At 48.1% G+C, this 19,197-nt stretch overlaps 1 protein-coding gene across 1 annotated transcript; it reads right to left on the reverse strand.

Moving 5' to 3' along the window:
- Nucleotides 1–3,271: 3,271 nt before the first annotated feature.
- On the reverse strand, nt 3,272–7,511 carry LOC134222568 (serine-rich adhesin for platelets-like). Its single transcript, XM_062701728.1, has one exon. The coding sequence runs from the start codon at nt 7,427–7,429 to the stop codon at nt 3,296–3,298; it is 4,134 nt and encodes a 1,377-aa protein (XP_062557712.1). The 5' UTR covers nt 7,430–7,511; the 3' UTR covers nt 3,272–3,295.
- Between the last annotated feature and the right edge of the window lie 11,686 nt (nt 7,512–19,197).

The raw sequence follows: 19,197 nt of genomic DNA on the forward strand, positions 1-19,197 counted from the left end.
AAATGCGACGTGAACAACTATCGTGGAATAACCACTCTCTCTGCTTGTTCGAAAGTTTTCGAAATCATAGTGAATGAAAGGCTCTTTGCCTGCTGTAGGCAGTACATCTCTACGGACCAGCATGGATTCTTTCCCAAGAGATCGGTCGCAACAAACTTGGCTGAGTTCACATCGACTTGTATTGAAGCTCTTGACGCTGGGAGGCAAGTGGATGCTGTATACTTAGATCTCAAGGCTGCTTTCGACCGAGTGGATCATCGAATTCTACTTACTAAACTTGAGAAGCTGGGCGATTCCACCGCATGCGTTGATTGGTTCAGATCATACCTGACGGATAGAACATTGCGTGTGAAGGTCGGATCATTTCTTTCGGATCCTTTCGTTACTTCATCTGGAGTACCACAAGGCAGTAATCTTGGACCACTATTGTTCTCGATATTCGTCAACGACGTGACACAGGTGTTACCGCCTGGAGTAAGGCTTTTGTATGCTGATGATGCAAAGATCTACATTGTTGTTAACAGCCTTGATGACTGCAATGCTTCTAACTAGTTTTGAGGAGTGGTGTATGCGAAACTGCCTGTCACTCAGTATCCACAAATGCCAAACAATAACGTTCAGCAGAAAACGAAAACCTATTATCTTCAATTACACGCTGTCTGGAATAGTTCTTGAGCGTGTGCAGCGTATCAGAGATTTGGGAGTTATACTTGATGACACACTTACTTTCCGGTTCCATTACGATAACGTAATTTCAAAGGCAAACCGACAACTGGGCTTTATAATGAAAATTGCCAATGGATTTCGTGACCCATACTGCCTGCGATCGCTGTACTGTGCCCTTGTACGGTCAATACAGGAGTTTGCTGTCATTGTCTGGTGCCCTTATCAGACCACTTGGATCTCGAGGATTGAATCTGTGCAGAAGAAGTTCGTGCGCTTTACCTTGCGCAATCTTCCTTGGCGTGATGGTCAACATCTCACTCCTTATGAAAACCGCTGTCGGCTACTTGGGCTGGATTATAGATAGTAGAATCTATAGATGAGCGAAAGCATGGCTGAGTCGATTTTTTTGCCCGTGCATTCGCGCATATGACGTCACAGCCTTTAACGTTTTCATTGAAATCGTGACGTCATGCTCGTTTGGAGACACGTTTGACAGTTCGTTTGGAGACAGAGGATTTATCTTCGCTCATCTATATATTCCACTATCTATAGGCTGGATACTTTAGATGTTAGACGCCGTGTGGCACAGGCTATGTTCGTAGCGAAAATCCTCAATGGTGCTGTCGACTCTCCAGTAATGCTCAACAAGATAAATGTTTATGCTCCTATGCGCCCGTTGAGGAGGAGAAATTTCATACAGCTCGGTGCTCGAAACAGTCGTTATGGTCAGCATGATCCGGTTCGATATATGTCGTCCAACTTCAACATAGTGTTCCATCTTTTTGATTTTCATCTATCGCCAGCTGCTCTACAACGAGCTTTCGCAGCGCACTTCCGTGATACCAATTGACATAAAAACCGTAGATTGTAAAGTGCTATTTTACTGTTTTGTTGTATTTCTTGTATATTTTATCCATGTTTGCCTTATTCTTAGCGTCATTGAGACACCAGGTGTCGGATGACGAATACAATTAAATAAATAAATAAACTGTTGAACGATGAGAGAAAAGCGATAACCGAGTTTTTTTTATTTTTGCATGCGTTATTTTGATTCCCCGTTGACCATCCCGTCTAACGATAGAGATTGGAGAGTGTGAGGTGGTACGATTCGCCGGTTCGGTTATTTTTTTTAAGGACTCGCCTTGAGGAGTCTCGCCGGGATACAAATCTTGCCTCTTCGCATGCAGGTGAAACTTTTTGCCTGCTTGGCGCTTAAGCGAAGTGGTTACTCCAACCGATTCGGACGGCGAAGCTAGCCGACCGTTACACCGTTTAAGAGGGAGACAACGAGGATTGGACTCACGATCAATACCAGCAAAACGAAGTACATGATCGCTGGCAATCAACGTGATGTTAATGATGATACTCACGAGGTGAAAAGGCATGTTGAAGGCTACTTCGTATTCGGCTTAAGCACCGTAGTCTGCGAACGAAAACAAAATTTGCGCTGCATACGACTCTGATTCTTCCGGAGGAGGCTGATCGGAGAGCTTTCGGAGTATTCGAGCGTAAGGCGCCAATACTCGGCGATAAACAAGAGAATGGATTGGATATTGTTAAGCTTATACAACACGGCAGACTACGGTGGGCTGGGTACGTTGTTCGTAAGTTGGAAGAGAACAAAGTGAAGAGAATATATAGTAGCGAACCCGGAAGAGGCCGCAGTCTTCTTGAAAGGTCGCTTACACCTTGGCTTTTTGCAGCAGAAGAGTACTTGGGGGCGCTGAACGTCCAAGCCGACTGGAAGCGATTGGCCCAGGATCGAGTGCAGTGGGGGAGGATACTCCATTCGGAGTAGGTTCATCAAGGAGCTGTAGCCCATCAAGAATCAAGTAAGAGATAGAAGGAGGATTCATACCAAAAACTCCTGTTATTGTCTCTTACTTCCTGATATTTTTTCGTGACGATCCCAAATTTAAATCTTTGGACCTATCTTACCGCAGGACGTTATTTTGCGCAAAAATACCCGGTAGATCAGCAAGGAATGTTTCGCTTATCCAAGCGTTTCTACGACTACGGTGCCGGAATTGAATCCTCGCTTCACAATTACACAATAAGCGCAGACGACTGGTGCCGCTAACCGCATGACCACGAGGTCTAGATTGTGAAATATTTCTTATTTCTTTTGATAATCCATAGATCTCAGGGTATTTGTTTCTATGAAATTGAACATCATGCTGGATGTTGTAAGTTGATAGGAGGAAAACCTCTTTTCAAACGATCTGGTCACTTTAGCCTTACCGTGTAACATTCCACAGATCGAAATTTTACTAAGTTATATGGTGAAACGCTATTTGATTTCAGGTGAAGATATGTAATAATATTAACTGTGTTCAAGATGTGTTTAAGGCTCAAGGAAAGTTGGGCAAAGAAAACAGCTTTCTGGATGATTCACCACCGGCGGTATGTCGTCTGTCTCTGTCACAAACACTCATTCAAAAAATACGGATTTATGTAGTGGTGTGCTGCCAACCTTCATACCCCCTTAACACAATACAGTTTCAAACCCAATTCTACACAGGAAATAAAATTATTTGTATTTCACTTGGCGTGCCATAGGTATATTTTTATGCATTACATAACATCTCCAAAAGTACTAGTGAATAATGGACTATTTTTTTCAACTTTTTCATGTGACACATGCTTTCACAGACTCTTTGAACAGTTTCCCAGCCGGACAGTTCATCAATCTGGACACCAGCACAGACTTGGAGTAGTAGCACTGATAGTAGGTCGCAGGAGCCACCGTATTGGCGAATAACCCTTCCCGCAGACAATTGAAGACGCACGTCGATCCACTGAATGTTGCTCCTTCGCTGCACTTGAACACGGATATCGTGGGCTGGCTGGTGCCTGTTCCGGAGTAACAGTAGGCGTAATGAAGTTTGGAACTCGTGAACGTTTTGAAGATAGACGAAGTGGAACAGTCGATGCGGGCGCAATCCGTCGGACGGACGATACGTTCACAGGGAAATGTGCCGGACAACAGTGCTGATGTGTATTTGAAGGCGTAGCTTGGTGGACATATTTGAACCCAGGATTGAGCTCCGCTGGCTGGACAATAGTGATACTGGCTGCAGTTGTACGGATCAGGGTACATTCCAACACCGGTGCAAAGGATTGCTGGATCTGGCGGTGCTTGTGTTGTTGTTGTTGGTGTCGTTGTACTGGTAGATTGGGTCGAAGTTGATGTGATCTTTTCCGTTGTCGAAGTAGAGGTTGCTTCAGTTGTTGAGGTTCCTTCGGATGTAGACTCTTCTTGAGTTGTGGAAGTGATCTCTTCCGTTGTTGAAGGGGAAGTTGCTTCAGTCGTTGAGAGAGATTGCTCTTGCGTTGTGGATATGATCTCTTCCGTGGTCGGAATAGAAGTCTCTTCAGTTGTTGAGGTTCCTTCGGATGTAGATTCTTCTTTAGTCGTGGAAGTGATCTCTTCCGTCGTCGAAGTGGAGGTTGCTTCAGTCGTTGAGGTTCCTTCGGATGTAGACTCTTCTTGAGTCGTGGAAGTGATCTCTTCCGTCGTCGAAGTGGAGGTTGTTTCAGTTGAGGTTCCTTCGGATGTAGACTCTTCTTGAGTTGTGGAAGTGATCTCTTCCGTCGTCGAAGTGGAGGTTGCTTCAGTCGTTGAGGTTCCTTCGGATGTAGACTCTTCTTGAGTCGTGGAAGTGATCTCTTCCGTCGTCGAAGTGGAGGTTGCTTCACTTGAGGTTCCTTCGGATGTAGACTCTTCTTGAGTTGTGGAAGTGATCTCTTCCGTTGTTGAAGGGGAAGTTGCTTCAGTCGTTGAAAAAAATTGCTCTTGCGTTGTGGATATGATCTCTTCCGTGGTCGGAATAGAAGTCTCTTCAGTTGTTGAGGTTCCTTCGGATGTAGATTCTTCTTTAGTCGTGGAAGTGATCTCTTCCGTCGTCGAAGTGGAGATTGCTTCAGTCGTTGAGGTTCCTTCGGATGTAGACTCTTCTTGAGTCGTGGAAGTGATCTCTTCCGTCGTCGAAGTGGAGGTTGTTTCAGTTGAGGTTCCTTCGGATGTAGACTCTTCTTGAGTTGTGGAAGTGATCTCTTCCGTCGTCGAAGTGGAGGTTGCTTCAGTCGTTGAGGTTCCTTCGGATGTAGACTCTTCTTGAGTCGTGGAAGTGATCTCTTCCGTCGTCGAAGTGGAGGTTGCTTCACTTGAGGTTCCTTCGGATGTAGACTCTTCTTGTGTTGTGGAAGTGATCTCTTCTGTCGTCACGGTGGAGGTTGCTTCAGTCGTTGAGGTTCCTTCGGATGTAGACTCTTCTTGAGTCGTAGAAGGGATCTCTTCTGTCGTCGAAGTGGAGGTTGTTTCAGTTGAGGTTCCTTCGGATGTAGACTCTTCTTGAGTTGTGGAAGGGATCTCTTCTGTCGTCGAAGTGGAGGTTGCTTCAGTCGTTGAGGTTCCTTCGGATGTAGACTCTTCTTGAGTCGTGGAAGTGATCTCTTCCGTCGTCGAAGTGGAGGTTGCTTCACTTGAGGTTCCTTCGGATGTAGACTCTTCTTGAGTTGTGGAAGTGATCTCTTCCGTTGTTGAAGGGGAAGTTGCTTCAGTCGTTGAGAAAGATTGCTCTTGCGTTGTGGATATGATCTCTTCCGTGGTCGGAATAGAAGTCTCTTCAGTTGTTGAGGTTCCTTCGGATGTATATTCTTCTTGAGTTGTGGAAGTGATCTCTTCCGTCGTCGAAGTGGAGGTTGCTTCAGTCGTTGAGGTGCCTTCGGATGTAGATTCTTCTTGAGTCGTAGAAGTGATCTCTTCCGTCGTCGAAGTGGAGGATGCTTCAGTCGTTGAGGTTCCTTCGGATGTAGACTCTTCTTGAGTCGTGGAAATGATCTCTTCCGTCGTCGAAGTGGAGGTTGCTTCAGTCGTTGAGGTTCCTTCGGATGTAGACTCTTCTTGAGTTGTGGAAGTGATTTCTTCCGTCGTAGAAGTGGAGGTTGCTTCAGTCGTTGAGGTTCCTTCGGATGTAGACTCTTCTTGAGTTGTGGAAGTGATCTCTTCCGTCGTTGAAGTGGATGTCGCTTCAGTCGTTGAGGTTCCTTCAGATGTAGACTCTTCTTGAGTCGTGGAAGTAATCTCTTCCGTCGTTGAAGTGGAGGTCGCTTCAGTCGCTGAGGTTCCTTCGGATGTAGACTCTTCTTGAGTTGTGGAAGTGATCTCTTCCGTTGTTGAAGGGGAAGTTGCTTCAGTCGTTGAAAAAAATTGCTCTTGCGTTGTGGATATGATCTCTTCCGTGGTCGGAATAGAAGTCTCTTCAGTTGTTGAGGTTCCTTCGGATGTAGATTCTTCTTTAGTCGTGGAAGTGATCTCTTCCGTCGTCGAAGTGGAGATTGCTTCAGTCGTTGAGGTTCCTTCGGATGTAGACTCTTCTTGAGTCGTGGAAGTGATCTCTTCCGTCGTCGAAGTGGAGGTTGTTTCAGTTGAGGTTCCTTCGGATGTAGACTCTTCTTGAGTTGTGGAAGTGATCTCTTCCGTCGTCGAAGTGGAGGTTGCTTCAGTCGTTGAGGTTCCTTCGGATGTAGACTCTTCTTGAGTCGTGGAAGTGATCTCTTCCGTCGTCGAAGTGGAGGTTGCTTCACTTGAGGTTCCTTCGGATGTAGACTCTTCTTGAGTTGTGGAAGTGATCTCTTCCGTCGTCGAAGTGGAGGTTGCTTCAGTCGTTGAGGTTCCTTCGGATGTAGACTCTTCTTGAGTCGTGGAAGTGATCTCTTCCGTCGTCGAAGTGGAGGTTGTTTCAGTTGAGGTTCCTTCGGATGTAGATTCTTCTTGAGTCGTGGAAGTGATCTCTTCCGTCGTCGAAGTGGAGGTTGCTTCAGTCGTTGAGGTTCCTTCGGATGTAGATTCTTCTTGAGTCGTGGAAGTGATCTTTTCCGTCGTCGAAGTAGAGGTTGCTTCAGTTGTTAAGGTTCCTTCGGATGTAGACTCTTCTTGAGTTGTGGAAGTGATCTCTTCCGTTGTTGAAGGGGAAGTTGCTTCAGTCGTTGAGAAAGATTGCTCTTGCGTTGTGGATATGATCTCTTCCGTGGTCGGAATAGAAGTCTCTTCAGTTGTTGAGGTTCCTTCGGATGTAGATTCTTCTTGAGTCGTGGAAGTGATCTCTTCCGTCGTCGAAGTGGAGGTTGCTTCAGTCGTTGAGGTTCCTTCGGATGTAGATTCTTCTTGAGTCGTGGAAGTGATCTCTTCCGTCGTCGAAGTGGAGGTTGCTTCAGTCGTTGAGGTTCCTTCGGATGTAGACTCTTCTTGAGTTGTGGAAGTGATCTCTTCCGTCGTAGAAGTGGAGGTTGCTTCAGTCGTTGAGGTTCCTTCGGATGTAGACTCTTCTTGAGTTGTGGAAGTGATCTCTTCCGTCGTAGAAGTGGAGGTTGCTTCAGACGTTGAGAAAGATTGCTCTTGAGTTGTGGATATGATCTCTTCCGTGGTCGGAATAGAAGTCTCTTCAGTTGTTGAGGTTCCTTCGGATGAAGACTGCTCTTGTGTTGTTGAGGGGGTCTCTTCTGTGGTCGAAGTAGAGGTCACTTCAGTTGTTGAGGTTTCTTCAGATGACGATTGCTCTTCTGTTGTTGAGATCGTCGAAGTAGAGGTTGCTTCAGTCGTTGAGGTTTCCTCGGAGGAGGATTGCTCTTGAGTTGTAGAGGTAATCTCCTCCGAGATCGAAGACGATGTGGACTCTGCTGAAGATGTAGAAGTTACTGGTGCTGTGGTTGTTGTCTCATCTTCACAGCCCTCTGGTACTTCTGGCAAACAATCAGCCATGCCGGTTCCAGCATCACCATGGCAAAATTTTTCATCACATGATTCTCTGGAGTAAAGTGTGTCACCATCGCATATAACTATGTCACGGCACCCATCACATTTCAGCACAAAATCTGTTATCCCTTCACACAAGTTTTCTGCCACTACTGCTGTCTGACAGATAATCAAGAGTGCTACAAAAATGACCAGTGGATGGACGAGCTTCATCTTGGCAACTGAACAGCGTAGAAGTGTTTTTGCTCATTGCCCAATTTTATTATCCTAGATAAGCCGTGTTTGTCTGGATGGTATAATTTCGGCGGAAGCAAATTGTTTATTGGTGCTTCCATGAAGAGGCATAATAGTTGTATTTATTTATTAGGTTAAAATAATGCCTGAGACAATAAGATAACTGACCAGCATTTAAATGCTTTACTCTACGGTTAGAGTTTCAAAAGCCAATTCTAAATTATATTTTCACAATAGCAAAAAAATACAACCTGGTTTAATTGAAGTAGCAATGGGTATAGCGGTTATCTTTATTGAAATATTATGAACATTGTTTATCTATTTAAAGTATATCAAGTCGTTTCACCTTAAATTAAATATCAGCTATCTAAATATTTAATTATGATAAATAAAGCTTGGTATTTGTTTGAATGCGGAACAAAAATTCCACCTTCATCAAGCAAGAGAAATTTTATGTTTTTACTTCACTAAGTATTGTTACTGCCTCGCTTGAGTTTGGTCATTTTTGGTTTCGTCGATTTCTTCGAGATTCCAAACTATTTATCCAGTTTTTGATTGATTCGCCTTATCCTTAATATCCTTAATATGAACGAACCGTATGGCATGGTACATAATTGCTGTTTATGATCAAGGTTGTTACATAAATCTAAACCAACATTTGAAAAGGGCGTTACAGCCAAAATTTGATCTCTCCAGTAATTTGCCTTTGTATATAGCTAGGTATGTAAATAAGAATTCCGAAAGAAAAATAAATGGCTGTTACGCTCTTTTCAAATGTTGGTCTAGAAAAACTCATTCATTTCGTAATTACTTATGTGTTGCTTGGAAAATTAATGTTATTTTACACAGAGGATACTGGGAAGACTTGATACCCTGTTTTCATTTTCCGGTGTATCACAGCCAATAATAAATGATTTTATGCGGTTTTGTACAGACCATTTAAAAAAAAGTTTAACTATATGGATGTGAGACAAAATGTAAAATGTTGTTATTAATGATGCACATAAATTTTTGGAGTGCTGTCAAAAACTTAATTTTCAAATATGGAGGAGGAATGCTGGAACAAGAATTTGCTTCGATAACAGTAGAAAGGTGTGTGTGTCATCGGAAAAGGACCAGCAAGAAACGTTAGGTATTTGTCAGGGACAAAATAGTACTTACGTGTCGTCCGTAACTAATCAGGGAAAAACTGATTCCTTTGCAAACGTGTTGTAAGTCATGGCCTACTCACGATCAATTCAAATTATGCTACGTTGGGGCGGTTGCGTATGGCGAGTCATGTGAGACGTAAGATCGATAAGATAGATATCGACAATGGATATTATGGATATTACACACTGCCAAACGAGAATTCAAATATTTATAAATTCGTGACACACAAGGGGCTCTGTGATTTAAAAAATATATTATTCCTTCAAGCCTCTTTTCAAGAGGCCTGAAGCTCCTTTCAAGAGGTGGAAGCCTCCTTTCAAGAGGCCTGAAGCCTCCTTTCAAGAGGCCCGGAAGCCTCCTTTCAAGAGGCCAGAAGCCTCCTTTCAAGAGGCCCGGAAGCCTCCTTTCAAGAGGCCAGGAAGCCTCCTTTCAAGATGCCCAGGCCTCCTTTCAAGAGGCCAGGCTTCCCTTTCAAGAGGCCTGGAGACCTCCTTTCAAGAGGCCAGGCCTCCTTTCAAGAGGCCAGGAAGCCTCCTTTCAAGAGGCCTCCTGAAAGGAGGCTCTGAGCTTCTGAAAGGAGGCCTGGCTTGAAAGGAGGCTTCTGGCCTCTTGAAAGGAGGCTCTGGCCTCTTGAAAGGAGGCTTCTGGGCCTCTTGAAAGGAGGCTTCTGGGCCTCTTGAAAGGAGGCTTCCGGGCCTCTTGAAAGGAGGCTTCCGGGCCCTCTTGAAAGGAGGCCTGGGCCCTCTTGAAAGGAGGCTTCGGGCCTCTTGAAAGGAGGCTTCCGGGCCTCTTGAAAGGAGGCTTCCGGGCCTCTTGAAAGGAGGCTTCCGGGCCTCTTGAAAGGAGGCTTCCGGGCCTCTTGAAAGGGGGCTTCCGGGCCTCTTGAAAGGAGGCTTGGGCCTCTTGAAGGGAGGCTTCCGGGCCTCTTGAAAGGAGGCTTCTGGGCCTCTTGAAAGGAGGCTTCCGGGCCTCTTGAAAGGAGGCTTCCGGGCCTCTTGAAAGGAGGCTTCCGGGCCTCTTGAAAGGAGGCTTCCGGGCCTCTTGAAAGGAGGCTTCGGGCCTCTTGAAATGAGGCTTCCGGGCCTCTTGAAAGGAGGCTTCCGGGCCTCTTGAAAGGAGGCCTGGGCCTCTTGAAAGGAGGCTTGGGCCTCTTGAAAGGAGGCCTGAGCCTCTTGAAAGGAGGCTTCCGAGCCTCTTGAAAGGAGGCTTCTGAGCCTCTTGAAAGGAGGCTTGGGGCCTCTTGAAAGGAGGCTGGGCCTCTTGAAAGGAGGCTTCTTAGCCTCTTGAAAGGAGCCTTTCGAGCTTCTTGATAGTAGGCTTCCGGGCCTCTTGAAAGGAGGCTTCCGGCCTCTTGAAAGGAGGCTTCCGGGCCTCTTGAAAGGAGGCTTCCGGGCCTCTTGAAAGGAGGCTTCTGGGCCTCTTGAAAGGAGGCTTCTGGGCCTCTTGAAAGGAGGCTTCCGGGCCTCTTGAAAGGAGGCCTGGGCCTCTTGAAAGGAGGCTTCCGGGCCTCTTGAAAGGAGGCTCTGGGCCTCTTGAAAGGAGGCTTCCGGGCCTCTTGAAAGGAGGCTTCCGGGCCTCTTGAAAGGAGGCCTGGGCCTCTTGAAAGGAGGCTTCCGGGCCTCTTGAAAGGAGGCTTCGGGCCTCTTGAAAGGAGGCCTGGGCCTCTTGAAAGGAGGCTGGGCCTCTTGAAAGGAGGCTTCCGGGCCTCTTGAAAGGAGGCTTCAGGGCCTCTTGAAAGGAGGCTTCCGGGCCTCTTGAAAGGAGGCCTCCGGGCCTCTGGAAAGGAGGCCTGGGCCTCTTGAAAGGAGGCTTCCGGGCCTCTTGAAAGGAGGCTTCCGGGCCTCTCGAAAGGAGGCTTCAGGCCCTCTCGAAAGGAGGCTTCTGCGCCTCTTGAAAGGAGGCTTCCGGGCCTCTTGAAAGGAGGCTTCCGAGCCTCTTGAAAGGAGGCTCTGGGCCTCTTGAAAGGAGGCTTCCGGGCCTCTTGAAAGGAGGCCTGGGCCTCTTGAAAGGAGGCTTCGGGCCTCTTGAAAGGAGGCCTGGGCCTCTTGAAAGGAGGCTTCCGGGCCTCTTGAAAGGAGGCTTCCGGGCCTCTTGAAAGGAGGCTTCCAGAGCCTCTTGAAAGGAGGCTTCCAGGCCTCTTGAAAGGAGGCTTCTGAGCCTCTTGAAAGGAGGCTCTGAGCCTCTTGAAAGGAGGCTTCTGAGCCTCTTGAAAGGAGGCTTCCGAGCCTCTTGAAAGGAGGCCTGAGCCTCTTGAAAGGAGGCTTCCGAGCCCCTTGAAAGGAGGCTTCGGAGCCTCTTGAAAGGAGGCTTGAGCCTCTTGAAAGGAGGCTTCCGGGCCTCTTGAAAGGAGGCTTCTGGGCCTCTTGAAAGGAGGCTTCCGGGCCTCTTGAAAGGAGGCCTGGGCCTCTTGAAAGGAGGCTTCTGGGCCTCTTGTAGGGAGGCTCTCGGGCCTCTTGACACGAGGCCTCCGGGCCTCTTGAAAGGAGGCTTCCGGGCCTCTTGAAAGGAGGCTTCCGGGCCTCTTGAAAGGAGGCTTCTGGGCCTCTTGAAAGGATGCTCTGGGCCTCTTGAAAGGAGGCTTCCGGCCTCTTGAAAGGAGGCTTCTGGGCCTCTTGAAAGGAGGCTTCTGGGCCTCTTGAAAGGAGGCTTCGAGCCTCTTGAAAGGAGGCTTCTGAGCCTCTTGAAAGGAGGCTTCTGAGCCTCTTGAAAGGAGGCTTCTGAGCCTCTTGAAAGGAGGCCTGAGCCTCTTGAAAGGAGGCTTCTGGGCCTCTTGAAAGGAGGCTTCTGAGCCTCTTGAAAGGAGGCTTCCGAGCCTCTTGAAAGGAGGCTTCCGGCCTCTTGAAAGGAGGCTTCTGGGCCTCTTGAAAGGAGGCTTCTGGGCCTCTTGAAAGGAGGCTTCTGGGCCTCTTGAAAGGAGGCTTCTGGGCCTCTTGAAAGGAAGCCTGGGCCTCTTGAAAGGAGGCTTCCGGGCCTCTTGAAAGGAGGCTCTGGGCCTCTTGAAAGGAGGCTTCCGGGCCTCTTGAAAGGAGGCTTCCGGGCCTCTTGAAAGGAGGCTTGGGCCTCTTGAAAGGAGGCTTCCGGGCCTCTTGAAAGGAGGCTTCCGGGCCTCTTGAAAGGAGGCCTGGGCCTCTTGAAAGGAGGCTTCCGGGGCCTCTTGAAAGGAGGCTTCTGGGCCTCTTGAAAGGAGGCTTCTGGGCCTCTTGAAAGGAGGCTTCCAGGCCTCTTGAAAGGAGGCCTGGGCCTCTTGAAAGGAGGCCTGGGCCTCTTGAAAGGAGGCTTCCGGGCCTCTTGAAAGGAGGCCTGGGCCTCTTGAAAGGAGGCTTCCGGCCTCTTGAAAGGAGGCTTCCGGGCTTCTTGAAAGGAGGCCTGGGCCTCTTGAAAGGAGGCTTCTGGCCTCTTGAAAGGAGGCTTCCGGGCCTCTTGAAAGGAGGCTTCCGGGCCTCTTGAAAGGAGGCTTCCGGCCTCTTGAAAGGAGGCTTCCGGGCCTCTTGAAAGGAGGGCTTCCGGGCCTCTTGAAAGGAGGCTTCCGGGCCTCTTGAAAGGAGGCCTGGGCCTCTTGAAAGGAGGCTTCCGGGCCTCTTGAAAGGAGGCTTCCGGGCCTCTTGAAAGGAGGCTTCAGGCTTCTTGAAAGGAGGCTTCTGAGCCTCTAGAAAGGAGGCTTGGAGCCTCTTGAAAGGAGGCTGAGGCCTCTTGAAAGGAGGCTCTGAGGCCTCTTGAAAGGAGGCTTCCGAGCCTCTTGAAAGGAGGCTTCCGAGCCTCTTGAAAGGAGGCTTCCGAGCCTCTTGAAAGGAGGCTTCCGAGCCTCTTGAAAGGAGGCTTTTGAGCCTCTTGAAAGGAGGCTTCTGAACCTCTTGAAAGGAGGCTTCCGAGCCTCTTTGAAGGAGGCTTCCGAGCCTCTTTAAAGGAAGGGGCCTCTTGAAAGGAGGCTTCCGGGCCTCTTGAAAGGAGGCTTCCGGGCCTCTTGAAAGGAGGCTTCCGGGCCTCTTGAAAGGAGGCTTCCGGGCCTCTTGAAAGGAGGCTTCCGGGCCTCTTGAAAGGAGGCTTCCGGGCCTCTTGAAAGGAGGCTTCGGGGCCTCTTGAAAGGAGGCTTCCGGGCCTGTTGAAAGGAGGCTTCCGGGCCTCTTGAAAGGAGGCTTCCGGGCCTCTTGAAAGGAGGCTTCCGGGCCTCTTGAAAGGAGGCTTCCGGGCCTCTTGAAAGGAGGCTTCCGGGCCTCTTGAAAGGAGGCTTCCGGGCCTCTTGAATGGAGGCTTCTGGGCCTTTTAAAAGAAGCCTTCCGGGCCTCTTGAAAGGATAATTATAGAAGTATGCTCGCGAGCCTTTTAAAGGGAGGCTCCCGAGCCTTTTGAATGTAAATTTCCGAGCTTCTTGAAAGGAGGCCTTGAAACGAGCCTTCCAGACCTTCCGAGAAGCGTAGAAAGATGCTTCTAATCCTCTTGCAACGAAACAACCGAGCTTCGATGCCTCTCAAACGAAGGCCTCCGAACCTTTGAATTCTAGATTTCAGTGTCATATCCTTAACATATTCTTCAACATTTTGTTTCGAAAATGAAGATTGCATAGAATATTTTTTTAAAAATTTGTTCATTCGTTCGATCTTTTGTAACCGTAGCCTTTGGTTGTGGTCAGGATTCAATTGGCTTTTATTTACTTATCGCTATGCATTTTACGTACAGGACAAAGTTTTGAAATTAAAAAATACACAATCATCAAAACATTATCAATATGGTTTAAATGGAATCCTGCTAAATCCGCCATTACATATTTTTGTCCAATGTGGGCACAAGACGCAGAAATGCGATAAGTCACCAAAGTGCCTCATCTGCGCCAGCAAAAAGCAAACATGTAACCACGTTATGGATGGATCTTCCTGTCCCATCGAAGAGACAAATAATAAAAAGCCGTGCCTGTAACACAGCTGAATTTTAACCACTGTGAAACTGCCCAGCAGCTGCTGTGGCAGTCGGTCTCGGAGTCGAGGACCGATTTCGCCCTCCTGTCCGACCCGTACAACGTCCCTGTCAATAACGGCAATCGGGTGGCGGACGGGTCTAGAATGGCGGCTATTTGCACGTCGGGACGGTACCCGATCCAAGAGGTAGAACACTCCTCTGCTGAGGGTGTCGCGATAGCCAAGATCAATGGTGAGTTCTATTGTAGCTGCTATGCCCCATCAAGGTGGCCATTAGAACAGTTCAACCAGATGATCAATAAGCTTTCGTCTGACCTAGTGTCTCGTAAGCCGGTTGTCATAGCAGGAGATTTTAACGCTTGGGCAGTGGGGTCAAGCGTTACTAGAAGCGCTAGCGAAGCTCGACGCAGTGGTAGTCAATGATGGTTCCGCTAGCACGTTCAGAAGGAATGGGGTCGAGTCATGGATTGACGTATCGTTTGTCAGTCCTGGTCTGGCACCAGACCAGGCACTGGCGGAGTTCCTAGATTGCGGCCCTTCGATCAACCTGTCTCAAGGCTAGACGAAGGATGCAACCTGCCCACACCGGGGATGAAAGGACCGCCGTGAAGTGTTTCGAGCTGCGAAACTGGCCTTCAACAACCGCAGGTCGGTTCAACATGCAGTGATTCACGTGGGTAATACTATCGACAGACATATGATTTCCGCACAATGATTTTCGTATCACGCTGTACGCGTACAGTGACAAGATGACACACATCTTTTTTTCCACCGTTGTATCTATTTGTCAGCTTGTTTTGAAACTGATTCTACAGCTTTCCAAAACTATATTTTTCATCAAAATATATAGAAATCATAAACTGTTACTATAGTTTTTATGAGTATTACACAATATTTATCCATATTTTTTTAATAAATTGTGAATTCGCGTCAGCAGTTCATTCATCGATATGAAAACGTCATTGTTTTCCAATTCTTCGTATAGGTATTTTAGCAGAAATATGCAAGTTCTTGCAAATATTCCGCAAGGCAATTATTTCTGCGGACGTTATTCACTCTATTCTATGGTTTGGGGTGACTTCAGTGCAAACGGCACTGATCGTTTAATTCATTTGAACTTTTTGAAGGATAAAGCCAGCATTGTTCAATTGGGTCATAGATCCTGTAAGGGACCGTACAATAATTACGTAAGCATTTTTTCTGGGTTTTACAACTCCCCTACCCCCAATCCCCATGTAAGATTTTTCCCATACAAATATTTTTTTCACTTATCATAAGACGAGTTTGTACAATCCCATTTAATTCCACTTAATTGTATCTTGACAAATACGTATTTTAACCTTAACAGTAAGGCCGTCTTCAGTGTCTCGTATTTGACTCGACTCGAGAGTCAAGTACGAGACACCGAAGACGGCCTTACTGTTGAGGTCGAAATACGTATCTGTCAAGATACAATTAAGTGGTGGAATTAAATGGGATTGTACAAACTCGTCTTTGCGGGCAGCAGGGACTATGTCCAAGGGCTTGACGATCCCTCCCCAGGCCATCTGCGAGTTGTGGGGCTTGCCTAGGATGTGGTGGGGTTTGACAGTGGGCCCTGTTAAACCTCTATAAAAAGCTGCATGTATCCGCAAGTAGGCTCCACCAAAGCGACCGTGTGCCGCTCAAAGCGCACAAGCCCAAGTCCTGGTGTTAGGTGGGACGCTAAACAGCCCTGACACGACGGCCCTCCGACGAGACAGGAGGTTTGCGCAGGCCCAATAAGCCGCCTAGAAAACCAATCATTACGAACAATATAAGAGATAATGCGACTCGATATAATCGGCAAAGACCTAGGCGACGAATACAGGATCACGATTGGAAGCTTGGAACATGGAATTGCAAGTCGCTAGGTTTCGCAGGTTGCGACAGGATGATCTACGATGAATTACATTCCCGCAACTTCGACGTCGTGGCGCTGCAGGAGATTTGCTGGACAGGACAGAAAGTGTGGAAAAGCGGGCATCGAGCGGCTACCTTCTACCAAAGCTGTGGCACCACCAACGAGCTGGTAACCGGCTTCATAGTGCTGGGTAAGATGCGCCAACGCGTGATTGGGTGGCAGCCAATCAACGCAAGGATGTGCAAGCTGAGGATTAAAGGCCGTTTCTTCAACTATAGCATCATCAACGTGCACTGCCCACACGAAGGGAGACCCGACGACGAGAAAGAAGCGTTCTACGCACAGCTGGAGCAGACATACGATGGATGCCCACTGCGGGACGTTAAAATCGTCATCGGTGACATGAACGCACAGGTAGGAAGGGAGGAAATGTATAGACCGGTCATCGGACCGGATAGTCTGCACACCGTATCGAATGACAACGGCCAACGATGCATAAACTTCGCAGCCTCCCGCGGAATGGTAGTCCGAAGCACCTTCTTTCCCCGCAAAAATATCCACAAGGCCACATGGAGATCACCTAACCAAGAAACGGAAAACCAAATTGACCACGTTCTAATCGACGGTAAATTCTTCTCCGACATCACGAACGTCCGCACTTACCGCAGTGCGAATATTGAATCCGACCACTACCTCGTTGCAGTATGCCTGCGCTCAAAACTCTCGACGGTGTACAACACGCGTCGAAGTCGGACGCCGCGGCTTAACATTGGGCGGCTACAAGACGGTAGACTAGCCCAAGAATACGCGCAGCAGCTGGAAGTGGCACTTCCAACGGAAGAGCAGCTAGGCGCAGCATCTCTTGAAGATGGCTGGAGAGATATTCGATCCGCCATTGGTAGCACCGCAACCGCTGCACTTGGCACGGTGCCCCGGATCAGAGAAACGACTGGTATGACGGCGAATGTGAGCAGTTAGTGGAAGAGAAGAATGCAGCATGGGCGAGATTGCTGCAACACCGCACGAGGGCGAACGAGGCACGATATAAACAGGCGCGGAACAGACAAAACTCGATTTTCCGGAGGAAAAAGCGCCAGCAGGAAGATCGAGACCGTGAAGAAACGGAGCAACTGTACCGCGCTAATAACACACGAAAGTTCTATGAGAAGTTAAACCGTTCACGTAAGGGCCACGTGCCACAGCCTGATATGTGTAAGGACATAAACGGGAACCTTCTTACGAACGAGCGTGAGGTGATCCAAAGGTGGCGGCAGCACCACGAAGAACACCTGAATGGCGATGTGGCAGACGAAGATGGCGGTATGGTGATGGACCTGGGAGAACGCGCGCAGGACATAATTCTACCGGCTCCGGATCTCCAGGAAATCCAGGAGGAGATTGGCCGGCTGAAGAACAACAAAGCCCCTGGGGTTGACCAACTACCAGGAGAGCTATTTAAACACGGTGGTGAGGCACTGGCTAGAGCGCTGCACTGGGTCATTACCAAGATTTGGGAGGAGGAAGTTTTGCCGCAGGAGTGGATGGAAGGTGTCGTGTGTCCCATCTACAAAAAGGGCGATAAGCTGGATTGTAGCAACTACCGCGCAATCACATTGCTGAACGCCGCCTACAAGGTACTCTCCCAAATTTTATGCCGTCGACTAGCACCAACTGCAAGGGAGTTCGTGGGGCAGTACCAGGCGGGTTTTATGGGCGAACGCTCCACCACGGACCAGGTGTTTGCCATTCGCCAAGTACTGCAGAAATGCCGCGAATACAACGTGCCCACACATCATTTATTCATCGACTTCAAAGCCGCATATGATACAATCGATCGGGACCAGCTATGGCAGCTATTGCACGAACACGGATTTCCGGATAAACTGACACGGTTGATCAAAGCGACGATGGATCGGGTGATGTGCGTAGTTCGAGTTTCAGGGGCATTCTCGAGTCCCTTCGAAACCCGCAGAGGGTTACGGCAAGGTGATGGTCTTTCGTGTTTGCTATTCAACATCGCTTTGGAAGGTGTAATACGAAGAGCAGGGATTAACACGAGTGGTACAATTTTCAATAAGTCCGTCCAGCTATTTGGTTTCGCCGACGACATAGATATTATGGCACGTAACTTTGAGAAGATGGAGGAAGCCTACATCAGACTGAAGAGGGAAGCTAAGCGGATCGGACTAGTCATCAACACGTCGAAGACGAAGTACATGATAGGAAGAGGTTCAAGAGAAGACAATGTGAGCCACCCACCGCGAGTTTGCATCGGTGGTGACGAAATCGAGGTGGTAGAAGAATTTGTGTACTTGGGCTCACTGGTGACTGCCGAAAATGACACCAGCAGAGAAATTCGGAGACGCATAGTGGCTGGAAATCGTACGTACTTTGGACTCCGCAAGACGCTCCGATCGAATAGAGTTCGCCGCCGTACCAAACTGACAATCTACAAAACGCTAATTAGACCGGTAGTCCTCTACGGACACGAGACCTGGACGATGCTCGTGGAGGACCAACGCGCACTTGGAGTTTTCGAAAGGAAAGTGCTGCGTACCATCTATGGTGGGGTGCAGATGGCGGACGGTACGTGGAGGAGGCGAATGAACCACGAATTGCATCAGCTGTTGGGAGAACCATCCATCGTTCACATCGCGAAAATCGGACGACTGCGATGGGCCGGGCACGTAGCCAGAATGTCGGACAGTAACCCGGTGAAAATGGTTCTCGAAAACGATCCGACGGGCACAAGAAGGCGAGGTGCGCAGCGGGCAAGGTGGATCGATCAGGTGGAAGATGACTTGCGGACCCTCCGTAGACTGCGTGGTTGGCGACGTGTAGCCATGGACCGAGCCGAATGGAGAAGACTCTTATATACCGCACAGGCCACTTCGGCCTTAGTCTGAATAAATAATAACAAACTCGTCTCATGACAAGTGAAGACATTCTACTAAAAAGCTCAAAATAATTTTCTTACAAATATTTTTTTATTTATATAGAACGTAAGAAAATGGCAGATTTGGCGGCGTATTTGACATTTCAAAACAACAAATTATGTTCTGTTTCGTACAATACAACGGTCGCAGGGCAGGGTACGGAAATCATCGTGCTATCGTGATACCAGCGTGATTCTGGGTGACAGACATATGATTTTATGCTGTACAGTGATATTGGTATCATATATGTGTCACAAGTATAAAGTCGCGATCGCATCAAAGGGGAGTTTGAAGCTCCTTGAAGTCGTAAAAGACGACAAGCTGACCTTCACCAGCCATATCAACTATGCGTGCAAGAGGGCTTCGACTGTTGCGGGCGATGAGAATGGTGAATCGGGCGTTGGAATATCTACTTGGTTATACGACAGGGTACGCGGGAGGAAGGGGGTCAAAAATCACTGGAAAATGGTATATGTGGCTCATGAATAATCCCCTAGTTGAGTAAAACATATAATGCCGATATGCTATGAATGAAAAGTATTCATTAAATCAATCGAAAAACGAAAAGCAATTTTTCCATAAACTGTATATTTATTATTCATTTAATATGCGGCATAATATCCAAATATTAGAAGCTAAACAATTCCAGCCATGATTTAA

This window comes from Armigeres subalbatus, chromosome 3 (assembly GCF_024139115.2).
Source record: "Armigeres subalbatus isolate Guangzhou_Male chromosome 3, GZ_Asu_2, whole genome shotgun sequence".
Lineage (NCBI taxonomy): Eukaryota > Metazoa > Arthropoda > Insecta > Diptera > Culicidae > Armigeres > Armigeres subalbatus.